The sequence below is a fragment of the Lichenostomus cassidix genome, unplaced genomic scaffold, assembly GCF_008360975.1.
Source record: "Lichenostomus cassidix isolate B80296 unplaced genomic scaffold, HeHo_3.0 HiC_scaffold_38, whole genome shotgun sequence".
NCBI classification, from domain to species: Eukaryota; Metazoa; Chordata; class Aves; order Passeriformes; family Meliphagidae; genus Lichenostomus; species Lichenostomus cassidix.
Window position 1 is genome coordinate 2,365,709 of NW_028147440.1, and position 17,069 is coordinate 2,382,777.

The following is a 17,069-nucleotide window of genomic DNA, read 5'->3' on the forward strand; positions in this document are numbered from 1 at the left end:
AGCCCAGCAAGGCACTGGGGGTTCTCTGAAAGCAGCTGTGGCTCTTGGTCAGAGGCACTTGCTGGGGCTTTCTTGTTTGCCACATCTGCAGTAACTGCTGGGACATGACCTTCAGCCAGGTTGGATGAAGACCATGCGGAAACATTCTGTCCCTTCCTGCCTGCTCTGAGACCTTGCTTGGCCTCCAAACGTCAGTCTGGAGAGGCCCAAGGCACGGTGGGGATGTGCATTGTGACTGCCTGACCTGCACAGGAGTCTGAATTCAGGGACTGTTGCACCATGTAGGGAACTTTCTCATGGCCTCTGTCTCTGACTGAACTGGAGTGAAATTCCTGGCTACAACACAGGCAGCCATGGGAATCCTACCCTGAAAGATCCAGCGATGTGCACTGAGGTTTCTGGTGGCACTTGGGTGTTGTGTTGGTGTCCAGGAGATCCCATGCCCAGGTCTGCTCAGCAGGACACAAGGCTTACAGGAGACACACACTTTTCTGCAGTAGATGAACATGGGGCATGAATCAGGAAAAGTTCTAAAACAAGGAGGAGGGGGTGAAATACCTCTGTCAAGCCAAACAGCAGAGGATTTTTCAGCTTTGTAGCAGCAGAGCACAGAGAGCAGATGCCCACTGCAGGCAGCAAGGAGGACCAACTGTGTAAAACAGGGGATCTCTGCTCTGCAAAGTACTTGGGACTGCAATGGAGTTGGTCTTAGGGAAGTGGAAGGAATCCCTGGTCCAGCTGCCCCTCTTCCTCTGGCTCATCAGGGCAGCTGTGAGATGCGAGGCTTTGGGAAAGGAGGAGCAGAGCTGGACCTGGAGCACCTGTAACATCTGCTGCTTTCTTGGCTGAGCATATCCTGGACTGGGGGCAAGGGACAAAGGCAGAGAAGAGGAGCAGAGCAACATTTGTTGATCAGCAGGGCCAGGAAGCTCTGCTTGGAGAAAGGAGACGGCCAGAAAGAGTGTTGAAGGATTCCCAGGAAGATGATATCTTGGAGCATTTTCCTTTCCCAGGCTCCTCCCCACTGCTTCAGGAACTCCCAGCAGCATCTTCCACTGTTCTTCTCTGATTCCCAGCAAAGCCAGTATGAGGATGACCAGGAGAGACAAGCTGAGCCAAGTTCATCCCTGATGGAGCTGCATGGCATGGGGAACCATGGTGTCCCAGGGACCAGAGCCTGCCTGTCCCTCTGTGCTGACACCACCTGAGACCTGAGAAGGGAGAGCAGCTGCAGTTCCAGGCACACACAGTTGGACAGGGAGATTTCGATGGGGTGGGAAAGGCAGAACAGGAGCTGATAACTGGGGCAGGATGGAGCTGTGAGGGAGGAGGGCAAAGAAGGACTCACCCAAAGCAATGGTGAAAGGACTTGGCATGGCCATGTTCAGGAATGCAGATGTGTGGAGAGCTCCAGAGAGTGTTCTGCACTTCCCCCACTATATATTCTTCTGCCATAAGATTTGGGAGAAAGGTGTGGCGATGAGAAGCTCTCAGCAGTTTCTCCTGCATCATATCATCCTTCTTTGTTTGAATGTAGTTTTCTATTCCTATTTTAGGTGGGTCTTCATGCTTTTCACCTCATAATTCCCTAGGAATCATCATGAATTCTTTAGAATTCACTGCACAGACATGAAAAAATGGTGTAAGTAAACACTGACTATTAACCAGGTGGAAAACAATGCCAAAACTTAAAATAAAGAAGAAAGAGAAAGCAAGTGTTAGAGGTCAGTATGAATGGAATTTATTGCAATAACTGAACGTTTGGTAACATTTTGAATTTCACACTGACTCAGGTCTGTTTTGCTCACAGCAAAGCCACAGCCAAAGCAGCTCGTTCCCTGGCCGGAAGCTCTGCTCTCAAGCTGCTGGGCACAGCACAGCCCTGCTGCCGTGGTTTTCCTCCCCACACTTGCAGCCTGCACAAACACAGCCAAGCAGAGAGGAAACCTCTGCAAGGGGCTCCTCCTGCACAGCCCCTCTCCCCCAAGGCAATTCCTGCCCTGGGGCTGTTTCACACACTGGCTCAGCTTGGAGGTCCCTCTGGAATTCCTCTGCTCCAACCCCTCTGCTCCAGCCAGGCTGATTGCAGCTGGTTGCCCAAGATCAGGTACATCCAAGGCAGCTGCCTACCCCAACAATCACGTTTCCAAAGTTCTCATGTGATTCTCTAAGTCTGCCCAGAATGACTCCCCTGGCCTCAAGATTCTGTTCCATAATTCCTGCAGGGCAATGGAGATCCCTGAAATTAGAAACGTCCAGGCTCATCAACCTGAAAAACATCTCAAACTGCACTGAGCACAAACCCATGGGTGAGGCAGCTCCCAAGTGGAGCAGAGCTGTGCCCTTCTGGGAGTCCATGGATGGACAGCCCTGGGCAGCTTTGCAGTTACCAGCGGTTTGTGTGTGAGCAGCTGAGTCCAGCACCTGCTGTCCTTACCATGAGCTCAGGAAAACTGCGAATAAGAACAACAGGATTTGGGTTAACACATATTAACTTCTGCACTATTAGTTTAAAACATAATCAGATTTCATTTGTTCTGGTTGTTGTTTCCTCTCTCATGATGTTCTCAATATCAGCTGTGCACTGGGATTTAGGAAAGACTCTGATCATTGCCAGTTCACACAGCATGGGTTTTCCCTTGGAACAGAGAAATGAAGGGCTGGGCTCAGATCAGAGTTTGATCAGTGTGGCAGTGCCATGATGGTCAGTCCCTGCCACTGACAGAGCCTCCTCTGATTTCACAGTTGGCAGAACAGCACCAGTAACAAAACTAGCCCTGTAAATCCCACTGTTTCAATTAGACAAGCCTGTACAGCTGTGGTGAATGTGCACAGCCACAGAACTTCCTCCCTGAGGAAACTTTGCTGTCAGAGGGTGAGATCAGGGCAGGATGCTCAGTGCTGACATGAGCAGCCAGATGGGTCTAGCATGCCTTCTCCAACCTCCTGCAAAGTGGTGCTCTGGTTTGATCTAATGGCTGCATGTCCCCCATGGTGTCACAGCTGGAACAGACCAAGTTCTCTCTCAGTTATTCTCATGTGTCTCCAGAGCCGCCACATTGAGCAGGATGGACATTAGGGCAGTTCAGAGCCATGGGACAAGAAAAAATCCAAATAATCTCCCATGGAGACAGTTCCAGGGGGGCTTTATTGCCAGCACTGTCACTTGTGTCTGTGTTGGACTTGGCTGAAGTGGGGTTGGCTCCTGGCATTGGGAAAAGCACTTACATTTGTGCTGCTCAGAAATAGCAGCTTTTGTGCTGGAGATAAAGAGGCACCTCAAGGGGAAAAGCACCAACGCAAACATCACCATTCTGGGGGTAAGGAACCTCTGGTAAGACTGGCTCGTATATCAATATGTCCCAGCTAAATGCATGCAAAGGGCATAGGTATTCCCAAATACCAGCAATCCTCTTTCAGAGAGAAACAGGGGAGTCCAAGGCAATTCAAGCAGGAAAGGACTTGGGTCTCCTTTCATCAGCATTTTACATGTGATTCGCAGGTCACAGTTGGTTTAAGTCAGCACAGCATCCAAGCAAGAAAAAACAAAGTGTCCTGTTTTATTATTGACTTAATGAAGTGAAAGATGGAGTGCATCAGGCAGGAGGGGTGTATCCAAGGAAATTCAAGCTGCAGAAACTTGGGACACATCACCTTGGTCCAGGCTAACAATTTTCCTGGTGGCTTATATGGGGTGGAACAGGTAGCATTGTAAATGTCATGCACAGGGATGTTCTTGGTCTCCATGAATTTGGCAGTCCAGACTTGTCCAACTCTCACTGTGAAGGAACACGGAGATATCCCCCCATGCTGTCCCTCCAGCAGATATTGGAGCTGTGGAAATCCCTCAGAAGGACCAGGCCCTGTGAACATGAAGCTCCTTCTCCTATAAATTAGGTCTCAAAAAGCCAATCAGAGACTTGGATCTAATTAAAGAATTTATTAATTAAAAAGCAAGCAGGTACCAGCCAAACAGCGCTGGCCGGCCGGGTGAGTCTCCTGCTGCACCCACGGCACCGCGCCCCCAAGGATACATACAGCTGCTTTTATACAGTTTATATTTCTTGGTTGTTTGTGATTGGTCGTTGAGATGTCCGGGTCTGTGCAGTCTGCGTTGTGCTGTTGCTAGGTGACTCCTTATTGCCAGGGCCGAAAGCTCTTCGCCTTCCCTGTAGGGGCCTGTGCAAACTTGTTGCTTGATACATGCTTGCAGGCGTAACAGTTGTGAAAAGGCTAGAAGTGCTCTTAGCTTCATGCAAAGAGAACTATCCCAACAAACCAAAAAAGAACTTCCTCAAGGAGAACCATCCCAAGTTAAAAAGCCCCCTGCTCTCTCCAACGATTCAGGAACTATGCTTCATGTAATACATCACACTTCTGTCTATCTGTAGAGGCCTCATTGCTATGTTTTCCCTGCTCAGATGGCCTGGAGCAGACTCCCATGCTAATGTCACCTGGGACTCTGTTTTCTTTAATCCTAACCCAGGAGCTCTCCCTTGACTTCTCAACATTCCCCAGGGGAGCTGCATGGACCCCAGCTCGTCCCTCATATAACAGGAAACTCCCCCTCCTTGTCTTGCCAGCCTTGTTTTCCTAAAACCCATGTGGCTCCATTGCAGCACTCCAGTCAGGGAGCATCTGATTCATGTTACTGTGATCCCAACAAGATCCCAGCCCTGAAACCACACCCAGATCTCTGCCTCATCCTCTCCTGGAAAGGGAGTTGTGTGGGGCTGGAGATCACAGAATCAGAATTACAGAATATCCAGTGTTGGAAAGGACTCACAATGATCATCGAATTCAACTCTCAGCTCTGCACAGGTCCATTCCCAAGTCTCACACCATGTGCCTGAGAGCATTGTCCAAATGCTTCTTGAACTCTGTCAGCTTTGGTGCTGTAACCTCTGGGTGAAGAACCTTTTCCCAATATCCAACCTAAACCACCCCTGACACAGCTTCAGGCCATTCCCTCAGGTCCACTTACTTGTCACCACAAAGAAGAGACCAGTGTCTGACCCTCCCCTTCCCCTCAAGAAGAAGCAGTAGACTGCAATGAGATCTTCTGTCACTCTCCTCTCTTCCAGGCCAAACAGACCAAGTCCTTCTAAGGAGGGCTGCTCTTGATCTGTTCATGCCCCAGCCTAGACTGACACCAGGGGTTGCCATGACCAAGGTGCAGCCTTTGTGCTTGGTCTTGTCAAACCTCATAAGATCCCCATGAACCATATCTCAAGCTTGTCCAGGTCCCTCGAGATGGTCCTGTCCTTAACGTCCTTCATATGTGGCCATGTGACTTCACAAGGTATTTTAACATTGGAATAGCATGGGCTGGTCTGTGTCCAGCCAGGACAACAAATGACTTTTGGCTAGGATTTAGGTTTGGGAAGAAAACCAGAGCTAAGACAAGAAAGGAAAACAACTAGAAGAGTCCAGCTATGAAGTTTTGAAGAGGTCACTGTATCAGCAGTGCTCAGGCCAGAGATGTCTCCCCTTTCTATCCCTGTGTACCTCCAGAGTTCCCTCATGTCTCTCCAGCCACCACTTTGTATCTCTAGGGCTGTCTTTGGGCAGCTCAACCCTGTCCCGTCAGGGGATTTGTAAGGCAGAGGTGCAGTCAGGGAGAGAAATCCATGTTTGTTGTGCATTGGAGCAGAACCAGCTCATCCTTGCACACAGCCACGGCCAGAGAGGTGTGAGCACAGCAGTGCCTGTGTCCCTGTGGAGCTGTGCATCCTTGTGAGCACCAGTGTGGGCAGAGAGAAGAGCACATGTGAGAGTCACAAACATCTATTTGATTCAAGGCATCCAGAGTACATTTGTGATGGGGGTGGCAAGGGCTGGGCCTGCTGCAAGGGCTGGCTGTGGCCATGTTGGCCTGGCCAGGCCTTGTGGGGAGGAGTTGCCCTCCCAAGCCAAGGACTCCCAATTCCCCACAACAGCTGGTGAAGATTAGCCAAGGAGTTGTCACATGGCAGTTTCCTAGGGACAGAGACAAACCTGCTGGGAGCTGCAGGGAGGCCTGAAAACCCCCTGTGCCATGGTGGGTGGGAGTGGGCCTGGGAAGGGAAAGGTGGAGAACAGAGTCAGAGGAGCAGCTGGAGGAGCAGCCCCAAGGCTCCCAGCTGCCAGCCCTTGCCCAGCACAGCAAAGCCCAAGCAAGCCCAAGCTGGACACCCCAGCCCTGTTTTGCCAGAGCAGGAGCTGTGCCAGAGAGCAAAGGCTGGTGTGGGTGATTGTCCTGGGGCACTCACCGTGCTGGAGCTACCGGGGCTGGCTGTGGGAGAGCCTCACCGGGGCATATTCTGTGCTGTTGTTCAGCTCTTGCCTGCGAGGCTTTAGAGGGAAAAGGAAAGCCTGTTATTTCAGCTGCTGACTGCAAGCCCTGCACAAGCCTCTGGCCCTGGGCTACCCAAGTCCTGGAGGGAGCTGGGCCTTTTTCTTTCCGTTTTGGTTTGATTTTATTTCCCACTTGGAACCCCCCAGATTTTTGTATCTGACATTTCAGCGTAAAATTTTTACACAGGGGGAATATTTGCAGAAGATGCTGAGAAAATGTAATAGCATTGTTTCATGAAAAATATCTCATAATTGTCTATTTCTGTAAATACTTCCTTTTGGCTGTTATGGGGTATGGCCCAGAGGGACTCCCCAGCCCAAGCCACAAGCAAAGACCCTGACACTCACATCCCATCCCCAGGGCCCTGTCCCTGCTTTGGCACCAAGGCTGTGCCACAACTCACCTTGTTACGTCCAGTGTGGGTGATGGTGGAATCTGTTGGGGACAAAAAGCACAGAGTGAGCCCTTGCTCTGTGGGAAGGACAAGCCTCACCCTGCCTTTGAACAGCAGATCCACCAGGTCAGGACTGAATCCCCTGCCCTGTTTTCCCCTAATCTCACCCTACTCCTGGCAGCAGAGGAAGCTGCCCTTTCCTCTGTTGATGAAGAGTAAGAATTGGGAGTTTGTTGTCCCCTTTCTTCTGCAGGCAGAATCAGGACATGTGTGCAGGGAAGAAGTAGAGCAATGGCAGGGGAGAGATGAGACCTGGTGCAATGGGCAGTGGTTTTGCAAATGCAAAACCTGGGACATGTATTCCTGGGATTGCATGGGGAATTGGGAAAGGTCCTGCCCATGAGGGGAGGGGATGGGGAGCAGGGCCCTGCAGCACCTCAGTACAGCTCCTGAGGCTGTTGGTCAATGGGCTCAGGGATTCTGGTGGTGCCAGAGGGCAGCCAGGCCACAAGAAGGGAGTCCCACAGACAGAGGGGTCTTTGGATCACCTGTAGGAAAGGGTTGATACTCACACTGGATTTCATTGTCCTCAGTCACTTCAGCCTCATGGGTGGAAACTTGCTGCTGCCTGGAGAGAGTTGGAGGAAAAGGTTTTGGGGTCTGTGCCCAGACTGTGATGAGCTCATCGGAGTCATTCCTGTGGGTGATTCTGTCTTGCATGGGGTCCATGGCTGGAGTCAAGGCCAGGGCAAGCCCTACTCCTCCCTGCCTGCACCATGCAGGAATCCCCACATTGGCACAGACCTGGCCCTGCAGCCCCTAGGGATTTCTGCTCACCTTTGGCATCTCTCTCTGCAGGTCCCTGCAAGAAAAAGAAAGAGAGAGGTGGGAGGCAGAATTCCTGCACAGCCCTGCCTTTCCTTGCTCTGGGCTATGCAGTGAACATGATGGGCTGAACCTGCACAGCTCATTGGGAAAGGGATTTTTCAAGTCCTGCCTACACAACCATGAATCCCCTTTCCCAGACTGGTTTCTCCTAAGCTCTGAGCAGCTGTGCACAGCCAGTGTGTGGAGGAGCTGTGCTGGATGCACTCAGGGCAGATCAGAGCCTCAATTCTTGTACCAAGAAGATGGGAGCCAATGTGTGGCTGTAGCAGGGATGCATTTGATCACTCCCTACACACTTTGGCATTCACGGACTGTCATCCCTTTGGTAAAGTTTTTGTCATCTCAGGAGCTTTACATCCGTCAGGTAACAAAAGAATAGCCTGAGAAGCCCAGCCTTTCCCTGAATTGGGGTAAAGAACCAACCATCCCAAACCAGCATGGGTCACACAGCAGCAGCAGCCCTGTGTCAGGATGCAAGTTAAGCCTCAATATCCAGAAATCACTCACCTTTCCTCACAAAAGAATAGGTGGTTGCAGCCAGGAGGAGGAGAGAGATGACCACCAACCCTATCATGATGTCTCTGTGAAAGGTCTGGAGGCACGTGGGAGTTGTATCTGTGTGCAAAGAAGCTATTGGGTGTGTTATGGGGAATGGAAGAGGAGAGCAGGATATGCCCTTAAACACAAGCCAGGTCCTGGCTGATGAACCTCTCAGTGTGCTGGTGTTGGCAGCCAGGCAACCTTGGTCCAATGCTGAGGGGCACTGAGTGTGAGGGAGGGAATCACTCACCATTGCTGGATGTCTCTGCCTGGCAGCTGGAGCCACTGCCTGGGAGGAGAAAGGGATGGGGAGAGAATTTGCAGCTCCCTCCCAGGTACTGCACACACTGAGCCACTGTGGGAATCCCCTGATCCCCCCTCTATCAACTGTTGGGATCAATAAATGAATGCTCTGCACAGCTGTGGCTCTGCATTAGATCTTGCACCACCACCCTCTCCCCTCTCCATGATACTGGGGCAGAAGAGGAGCAGGATGCTCTCGTGTGACTGGAAGGAGTGTCCCTGGTGCCCAAGACTGTGCTGAAGTGCACCCTGACCCCCAGCATCCCAATGGCCCAGGGACATGCCATGGGACAGGGCAGGGTCCCCTCCTCCACCTGGGTCTAAAGGGAATCTGGAAGGGTTTCCTGTGTGTGCCCCAGTGCCACAACTCACCTGTGACACTCAGGTTCAGGGCAGCACTGAGGGCAGAGTTCCTCACTTGGTTGCTGATGTACTTGTGCTGATACCCGCATGTGAATGTCCCTGAACTCCCCATTGTCACGGTGAGAAGCATGTAGTAGCTCCACTTCCCCTGTTGGGCTTTCAGGCTTTGCACCTGCACCTTGTCCTTGCAGAAGATGATTTGTGTGGCAGAAGATTTTGGCTGAATTTGGCACTTAAACAAAACCTGTTCACCTTCCTGTGCAGCACTGAATGTGGCATTGCTTTTCACGAAGAGAGCAGGAGCTGGGAGGTCACCTGCAGAGTGGGCAAAGGGATGAATCAGGACAGTGTTAACTGTTTCAAGGCTGGAAAATGGCTCAGATCTGAGAGGGGAAGACTTTCCTCTCCAGGGGTTGTAGCAAGGCATTTGACTCCCCACAAGAGCTTTTCTCTTGTTTGTTAACCAGTCAGAAAACTCAAACAGGACAAGCTGTCTTGTAGTTAGTTGTTTTGGTACCAAGGAGTTAATACCAGTCTGGCATCTCCCAGCTGCCAATAAATTTCTAACTGTTGAAGTGTGATCTGGAAATGTAAGGTGGATTTCTGACTGACTGACACTCAATTTATAACTGTAAAAGCCACAGCAAACTTTCACAAAGTAGAAATCTTCTGTGCATTTCCCTGGAATTGTTTGAAGTTCCTCCCCTGGGCAGGGGGGCTGCTTCCCAGTAACTCCACTGGAGACTGAGTGAAGGAATCCACGTACATGATTGTCATTTCAGTTGTAGTTTACATTTGAGTCCTCATCAATATAATTTCTTTTGTCAGCATCAATATAGGTACCTTAATATTGCGCATTGTTTAATGTTATAGTATAATCTTCTAGTAGTCCTTTTTAGTTTAATACTCTGTAGTAAATAACTCTAATTAATACCTTTCATCTGTTAACTTTTATCTTTTAAATAATTAATTCATCTTTATAAATAGATCTGATTTGCCATCATTAGAACTTGCAAACCAATGTGATTCTTAGAATTTAAACTGTTGCCAAAATCTGAGGCTAAGGCAGGGTTTGTCTTTAGCTTCCACTCTCCCTGTGACAGAGCTTGACATGTGGGGAACAAATCCCTTCTCCCTTCCCATCTTCAGCCCCACACAACTCTCTTTACAGCACCTATCCCTGTACTCACCATTGCCTGGGGAGCTGCAGATGTCCTGAGCCATCACACCAGCACCTGCACCGTGGGGCACAGAGGGGTTTGGGTCAGACAGGCACCAACCCAGCTCAGCTCCAATGCCCCTGTCCATGTTCCCACTGCTGAGTCTTGGCTGGGAGAGGCACCTTCCCAGCCATGTGTCTCCATGCTGTATCTCCTTTGTCTCCTGGTGTGACATCTCCCCAAGCCCATTTTGATTGAGTTTGTGGTTCCAGATGGATGCTTCTGGACTCCTAAAGCACTTCAGCCTCTACTGAGTCTCACCCTATAACCAAAATATTTTGTATGGCCAAGAGAATGATCTTAGATGGGCCACTACATATTTTGGGGAGAAATTTGATTGCATTTGAACTTCCTTTCCCTGAAGGATGTTTCCATAGCTTTCATTTGTGTCTGTCTCTGAATACACCCTGAGTGACCGACCTGGCCAATGTTTTCTGGTCAGGGCATGGAGCCATCTGGTCTGTCAGGAAGTGTCCGTGGCCATGGCACGGGGGTGGAAGGAGATGATCCTTGAAGTCCTTTCCAACCCAAATCTTTCTCTGATTCTGTGATTCTCCAGCCTTGAACAAACTTTGGAGTATCAGTAAAATAATCAGAATAAAAGCTTTACAGAAAAAAAATTTAACTATAGTTGATTCCAGAGCAGAGAAGATGTGAGAAATATGCTGAGTGTTTGGAAAACATGGCAGCTTTCAAGAAAAATGGAAAAGACAAGTCAGAGACATTTAAAATCCTATATTCCCAAGATGAGTCAAACTGTTTCAAGAAAGCAATTGAGAGGGAGCAGAACAGCCCCTTCAAATGCTGCATCCCCATGGAACAACTCATTTCCTACGAGAAAGATTTTTCTTTATTTTTTTTAACACAGGAAAAGCAATGAAGAAAGGCCAGGTTTGTTCTCAAGAAGTAGCTTAAGGGTGGGCTGGGGTTTGCTGTGCATTCACAGCTCCAAAATCTCAAGGTTTATGGAGGGTTTAGCAATGCAAACACGTCTTGAGCTCTCCTGGAGCTTGAGGTGGGAGGGTCGCTGTCTCAGGGAGGTGTTCGGGGGATCTTTGCAGCTCCAGGCTGAACTGTGAAGGTGGAACCTGGAGAGCTGCAGGCACTTGAAATGTAATTTGTCCTCTCCTGGCTCCATCCCTCCCTCCAGAGGATTCTGTTGATCCTATCAATCCACACCCAAACTGGCAGTGGGATGTGTTGGTAGATAAGCTGAGTCCCTGTCAGGGATGCAGGATTAGTTCAGGGGGATGAAACTGCCTTGGGACAACATGGGAGAAGAGGTGTCAAAGCTCCTCAACTTAGCTTGCCACCATCCTGTTGTGGATGCCCTGTGAGACTGGAGAAGGGAGGGGAGGCTGGACACAGAGATCCAGGAGGAAGGAGGGAATTGTGGCCTGGAGGGCTGCTGAGTGAGGGAAGACAGGTTCTGTCCTGGGCACAGGGCAGGACTCAGGGAAAAGGGTGTGTGGAGCAGCTGTGCAGCACTGAGGGGCAGAGCTGCTTTGGGGAGGGCAGCAGGATCATTGCTTCCTCCAGCTACTATCAACCTCTGAGCAAACGGGGCAATTCCCAAACCCTCTAAGGTGCTTTATGTCATAGTGTGAGACTTGGCAGATGCTGAAGTGCTTTAGGGAGACAGAGGCATCCACTGGGGGCAAAATACTCACCCAAAACTGGCTGTGGTGCAAGAAAACTTCTTGCATGGCTAAGACCCAAGAGGCCCCATTGTTTTAGGATGGTTTCAGCTTGTGGGCTGCTGATGCTGAGACCCCACACACCCAACTGTCCCACAGAAAAACACCTTCTACCTTCCACTATCCTAAGTGCCCAGGATGATGCCATGGGGCAGGACAGGGTCCCCTCCCTCATCTGGGATCTGGGGGGCTTGGCAGTGCTTGTTCCCCAATGCCCCAACTCACCTTTGAGATGCAGATTCTGGGGAGCACTGAGGGCAGAGTTCCTCACTTGGCTGCTGTTGTCCTTGTGCTGATATCCACATGTGAATGTCCCTGCACTCCCCGTTGTCATGGTGAGGATCATGTAGTAGGTCCCCTTTCCCTGTTGGGCTTTCAGGCTGTGCACCTGCACCCCATCCTTGCAGAAGATGATTTGGGTATCAGGAGACTTCCAACCAATTATGCACGAAAGTAAAACCTGTTCTCCCTCCTCTGCAGCTGTGGGGGTCATTTGGAATTCAGGAGCTGGGAGGTCACCTGGGGATGAAGGTTTGCCAGAGACAGTGATGCTGTTGCAAAGGCAGAATCTGAGAGAGGAAGAATTTCCTCTCCAGGGGTTCCCACATGGGAAACAAAGCCTTTCTCCCTTCCCATCTCCAGACCCATACAACTCCCTTTATAGGACTTGTCCCTGTACTCACCACGCCCTGGGGAGCTGCAGATATCCTGGGCTATCACACCAGCACCTGCACCGTGGGGAACAGAGGGTTTTGGTCAGATGGGCACCAACCCAGTTCAGCTCCAATTCCCTTGTCCTAATTCCCACTGCTGAGTCTTGGCTGGGAAAGGCACCTTCCCACCCATGCAGTTTCATCCTGCATCACCATTGTTTCCTTGCATGACACCTCCCCAAGCCCATTTTGGCTGGGTTTGTATTTCCACGTGGATGCTCCCTAAAGCACTTCAAAATCTGCCAAGCCTAACACCATGAGCAGAGCCCCTGAGATGGCTTAGAAACTGCCCCTGTGCTCAGAGGTCCATGGGAGCTGGAGGAAGCAATGATCCTGCTGCCCTCCCCAAAGCAGCTCTGCCCCTCTGTGCTGCACAGCTGCTCCACACACCCCTTCCCCAGGGTCCTGCCCTGTGCCCAGGATGGGCTCTGTCCTGCCCTACTCAGCAGCCCTGCAGTGCTCAGCAGCCCAAGGCAAAGCCATCCCCTAACTCACCCAGCAGCACCAGGAGGAAGAGGAGGAAGGTTGGGCAAGCAGGAGACAGCCTGGCACATCCCTGCTGGCCCAGCATTGTTTGGGCACTGCAGCAACAGCCTCTCCTTGCAGCATCTGCTGTGGGCTGAGCTCTGCCCAGCGCTTCAAGAGCTGCCTGGTCCAGGGCTTGCAGCGTGCCTGGGACTGGTCCTGCTGCAGGGCTGGGGTTGGCAGGGCCGTTCCCACAATGAGTGGCTGTGGCCAGCATGGGCTCTGCCTCAGCCCCCACTGCAGCCTCTGTTCCTGCAGAGCCCCCGCTTTCATTTCCGCACCCTCTGAGCCCAGAGCACAAGCTGTGTTTGTCTGTCCTTCTGGGGCAGCCTCCTGCCTGCAAAGCCCTCCTGACCCTTGGCCCCAAGTTCACAATGTCTGGTCCTTCTGGGGGATGCCAAGAGGCATAAAAGCTGCTGCAGGGACAGCACAGCAGGACACCAGCAATCCTGGAGCTTCCTGGTACTTCCACCTCCCAAGTGATAGAGGAGCCAGAGAGGAGTGGGGCTCTGCTGGATCTCCTGCTCTCCCATCAGAAGGCACTTGCTGTCCTGCTGACCAAGGTGCCTCTACAAGGTGCACCATAACCAGCTGGTCCATGCACAGCGACCTGCCCTCAGCTACAGCACAACCAGCCTGCCTTTTTCTAGGGGGCAACATTTTCCTCCCTGAGTCCCACACTGCCCATTTGTCCCTCCCAGACGAAGGCAGGAGACTGGGGATTGAAAAGGAGAGAAGGCTCTCTTGTGTCCTCCTGTGCAGTGGTTTAATGCACGGAAGAGGAGACATGGCTTTGCTGCAGATCTTTCTTGCACAGCCTGGAGCTGCAGGTCATGGCCACATGCATGTCACAGATGGGACAGGAGAGTCCAGGGCTGCAGGACCACCCTGTGGGGGTCACAGTGGGAGAAGAAGGTCTGATTTGGTGCAGCTTGTGCACATCCTTGGGATGAAATGGCCACAGTTCAGAGCCCTGTTGTCAGTGAATTATTGCACAGCAGAGATGAACAGAGCAAGGGTAGAGGTGTGAAAAAGGCTGAACAGTGTTGAAAACAATTGACATAAAAATATGAAAGCACTGTGGGAGCTTTCATCAGAAATGGCCTTGACTTTTTGCACCTTCAGCCAGGGCAGAGATGTTCCATTTGATAACTGGTTTTACACGGTGGGTTTGGAGCATATCCTCTCATGTGTCTCTATGGCACCTCCATTATCTCAAGGCAAAACACCTTCCTACTATCAGGCTGAGTTCACAGATGAGGAATATTCATGGCTAGTCATTGTTACTGAGATTTTTAACCTCTAACAAAACAGGAGAACAGACATTCCTGACCTGTCTATCAGACACTTCAAGCTGGATGAGCAAATCCATATTTCTTGAGTTAAACACCAAAGTCTTCATCCGCACCCCATGGCTTTATTGTCCTTCTCTCAAGGAATCTCTCATCCCATCCTACTCAGTTCCCCATGCTACTGAAAACCTTTGTTTCTAGAATTGACCACTACCTGCATTCCTCCTCTAATTTCAAACCACTCTATTGTGGTGTGTCAGTCTATATAAATCCAGCTGGGACTTGGTCTCAACTCTCATTGTCTTGACAAACTTTATGGCATGACACCAATTGGGATAATAATACAATTTTCGTTCATGTAATGGCAATTTCCCATGTTGCAGGTTGTGTGTCTTAGCCAATCAAGATACCTCACCAAGAAGATGTCAAATGGAGAGAGAAATGCAGAAGGCCATTGAGCCCAAACTGCCCCCTGAGCCTTACAGACATTGTTACCTGGGGAGGTGGTGGAGTCTCCATCCTTGGAGATACTCAAAATGATGATACTCTGGATGAGCTTCTGGCCAACCAGCTCCAGGTGTCTCTGCTTGAGCAGAGAAGTTGGACCACATGATCCCTGCAGGTCCTTTCCACCCTCAACTGCTCTGTGTTGCTGTGAATCTGTACAGGACAGCAGACATCTGCAAGCACAGTTTTCAGAATCTCCAAAGTCAGATGGAGCTGTGTCTGTACCTAATTCCTGTGTGGTTTTAATTTCATTTCCTCTTGGCTGTTTAATCTTTTGCAGATGTGGTGATTGAAAGTGCCTAAGATGACTAGTGGTGTGATACAGAGGCACTGATTCCTTCTGTGGACAAAATGGAAGTCAGGAAGCAATTCAAAAGTGTTGGAAAAATCATCATATTGTGTTGTCTGTGTCACTTTACTCCCTATGTCTGGTTATGGCTGAAGAAAAATTGGAATGAAATTTGAAAGTCCTCAGGAGAAGGCATTAAGAGAATTGTATTTTGCTCCTGACTTCTTCTGTCCAGCCTTCATTACATTTTTCCTGAGCTTGACCTCCCACCCCACCTGCATTCCCTGGGCTTGCTGTGTTGGGAAGTGCTTGTGCTACTGCAAGACTCAAAGACTCAGATCATATTTAGGGCATTTCTACCTCCTGTGAGCCTCCTGTACAATGGCAGATACATCGACTGTGTGGTTTCGGCAGATGAAGGAAGCAGCAGCCAAATGCCTCCAAAAGCAGAGCAGCTGAATTACCCAGCGAGTTCTACACCAAATCTCCAGTAAAAGTCCTGGGAAGCTTGGATTTTAGGTACTTTAGCATTTCTTGTGTGTGAAGAATCTGGGATGTACTGCAATATGGGAACCATTTCATTTGGAGAAAGAAGTGTTAAGTTGCAGGTATGATTTTTATGTGATAAATTTACTACATTTGCATTACCTGTTGATTTTCCATGCAAATTTATCATTACCATGTTCCTTCTGAGGCTGAAATCTGAAATGTGAACACCTTGTTCCAGGATTGTTCCAGAAACATACATGTGTGTGCTTGTGCCTGATTCATAAAGGAAGTTTTAGGAAAATAAGAAATTAAATCATGTACTGAGAGAGAGAGAGAGAGAGAGACAGAGACAGAGACAGAGGCTGCTGTTCCGTGTTCTGGGGAGTCTCTGTTTTGCCATCACTTGTCACCTGACCATGGCAGGAGCAAGGAATGTACTTCATAAGAAGAGCTATGGCTCTTCATAATAATGCAAGGGCTTTCATTCAAAAAAATGGTGCAAACATCTTTAGAACTGTGAAGTCCAGTGACAATTAGTTTTAATAGCTTCTCTTTTAGTGTCACGCTATTCACTCTTGCTGTTGTGGTCACTATTTGTGTCCTGTGTTTCCCTGCTGGTTCTGCTGGAGTGATGAAGAAAGACATTGGAGAGAGGAGCTGCAGAGCCTATTAGAGGAAAGAGCCAGGAAGCACATTGAAGAATTGAAGGAAGAGAGTGCAGGGCAGATCTTGTAACAGAAAGTGAAACCTTCTCTGCAGTGTGTTAGTGAAAATTTTTACATGGATTTAGGAAATATATTTTTAAAAATTAAAGGAAGTTTCTGAGTCTGCTGTTAGAGATCCATGGGCAGAGAGACACCGAGCAGTGGAACAGGATTTGCCTCTCCCTTCCAGCAGGGATGTGACCACAGCACAAACAGCTCCAGGAATTAACTCTGCACTCCGCAGCTAGGGGCACTGAGCAAGCAGGAGCTTCCAGTGCCATGTCCTGGTTCCTGCCCAGCACCACAAAGTTCAAAATAGCCTTTGGATAGCACCTAAACACAATTCTTTGTCATCTCCTTGACCAGAGAGGAGCCTCCTGGGCATGGGGAGGAGCAAAGGCTTCAGTTCTGCCCTGCTCTGCTCATTTGAACACAGAGACTCAGACACCAGTCTCCCCCCAGAAGCAGCCCAGCAAGGCACTGGGGGTTCTCTGAAAGCAGCTGTGGCTCTTGGTCAGAGGCACTTGCTGGGGCTTTCTTCTTTGCCACACCTGCAGTAACTGCTGGGACAAGATCTTCAGCCAGCTTGGATGAAGACCATGCAGAAACATTCTGTCCCTTCCTGCCTGCTCTGAGACCTTGCTTGGCCTCCAAATGTCAGTCTGGAGAGGCCTAAGGCACTGTGGGGATGTGCATTGTGACTGCCTGACCTGCACAGGGGTCTGAATTCAGGTGCTCTGGCACCATGTAGGGAACTTTCTCATGGCCTTTGTCTCTGACTGAACTGGAGTGAAATTCCTGGCGACAA

General features: G+C 50.0%; 1 protein-coding gene and 1 long non-coding RNA gene across 10 annotated transcripts in view; both read right to left on the minus strand.

Annotated features, from left to right (window-relative positions):
* Positions 1-17,069, minus strand: part of LOC146422999 (uncharacterized) — a 76,688-nt gene that overhangs the window by 42,628 nt on the left and 16,991 nt on the right. For all 9 annotated transcript variants that reach the window (XR_014847776.1, XM_085045569.1, XM_085045568.1 and 6 more), the window contains exons 5-7: positions 11,968-12,261; positions 10,016-10,060; positions 8,998-9,140 (exon numbers count right to left, since the gene is read on the minus strand). Coding sequence is in view for 8 of the 9 variants with exons in the window: in XM_085045569.1 (XP_084901695.1) it covers positions 8,998-9,140; positions 10,016-10,060; positions 11,968-12,261 (482 nt within the window). In the remaining variant the exon portion in view is untranslated. The remainder of the gene's footprint in view (positions 1-8,997; positions 9,141-10,015; positions 10,061-11,967; positions 12,262-17,069) is intronic.
* On the minus strand, positions 6,183-7,540 carry LOC146423004 (uncharacterized). Its single transcript, XR_014847780.1, has 3 exons — positions 7,304-7,540; positions 6,741-6,772; positions 6,183-6,333 (listed from the first exon to the last, which is right to left on the minus strand). It is a non-coding gene; the product is annotated as an uncharacterized LOC146423004 (long non-coding RNA).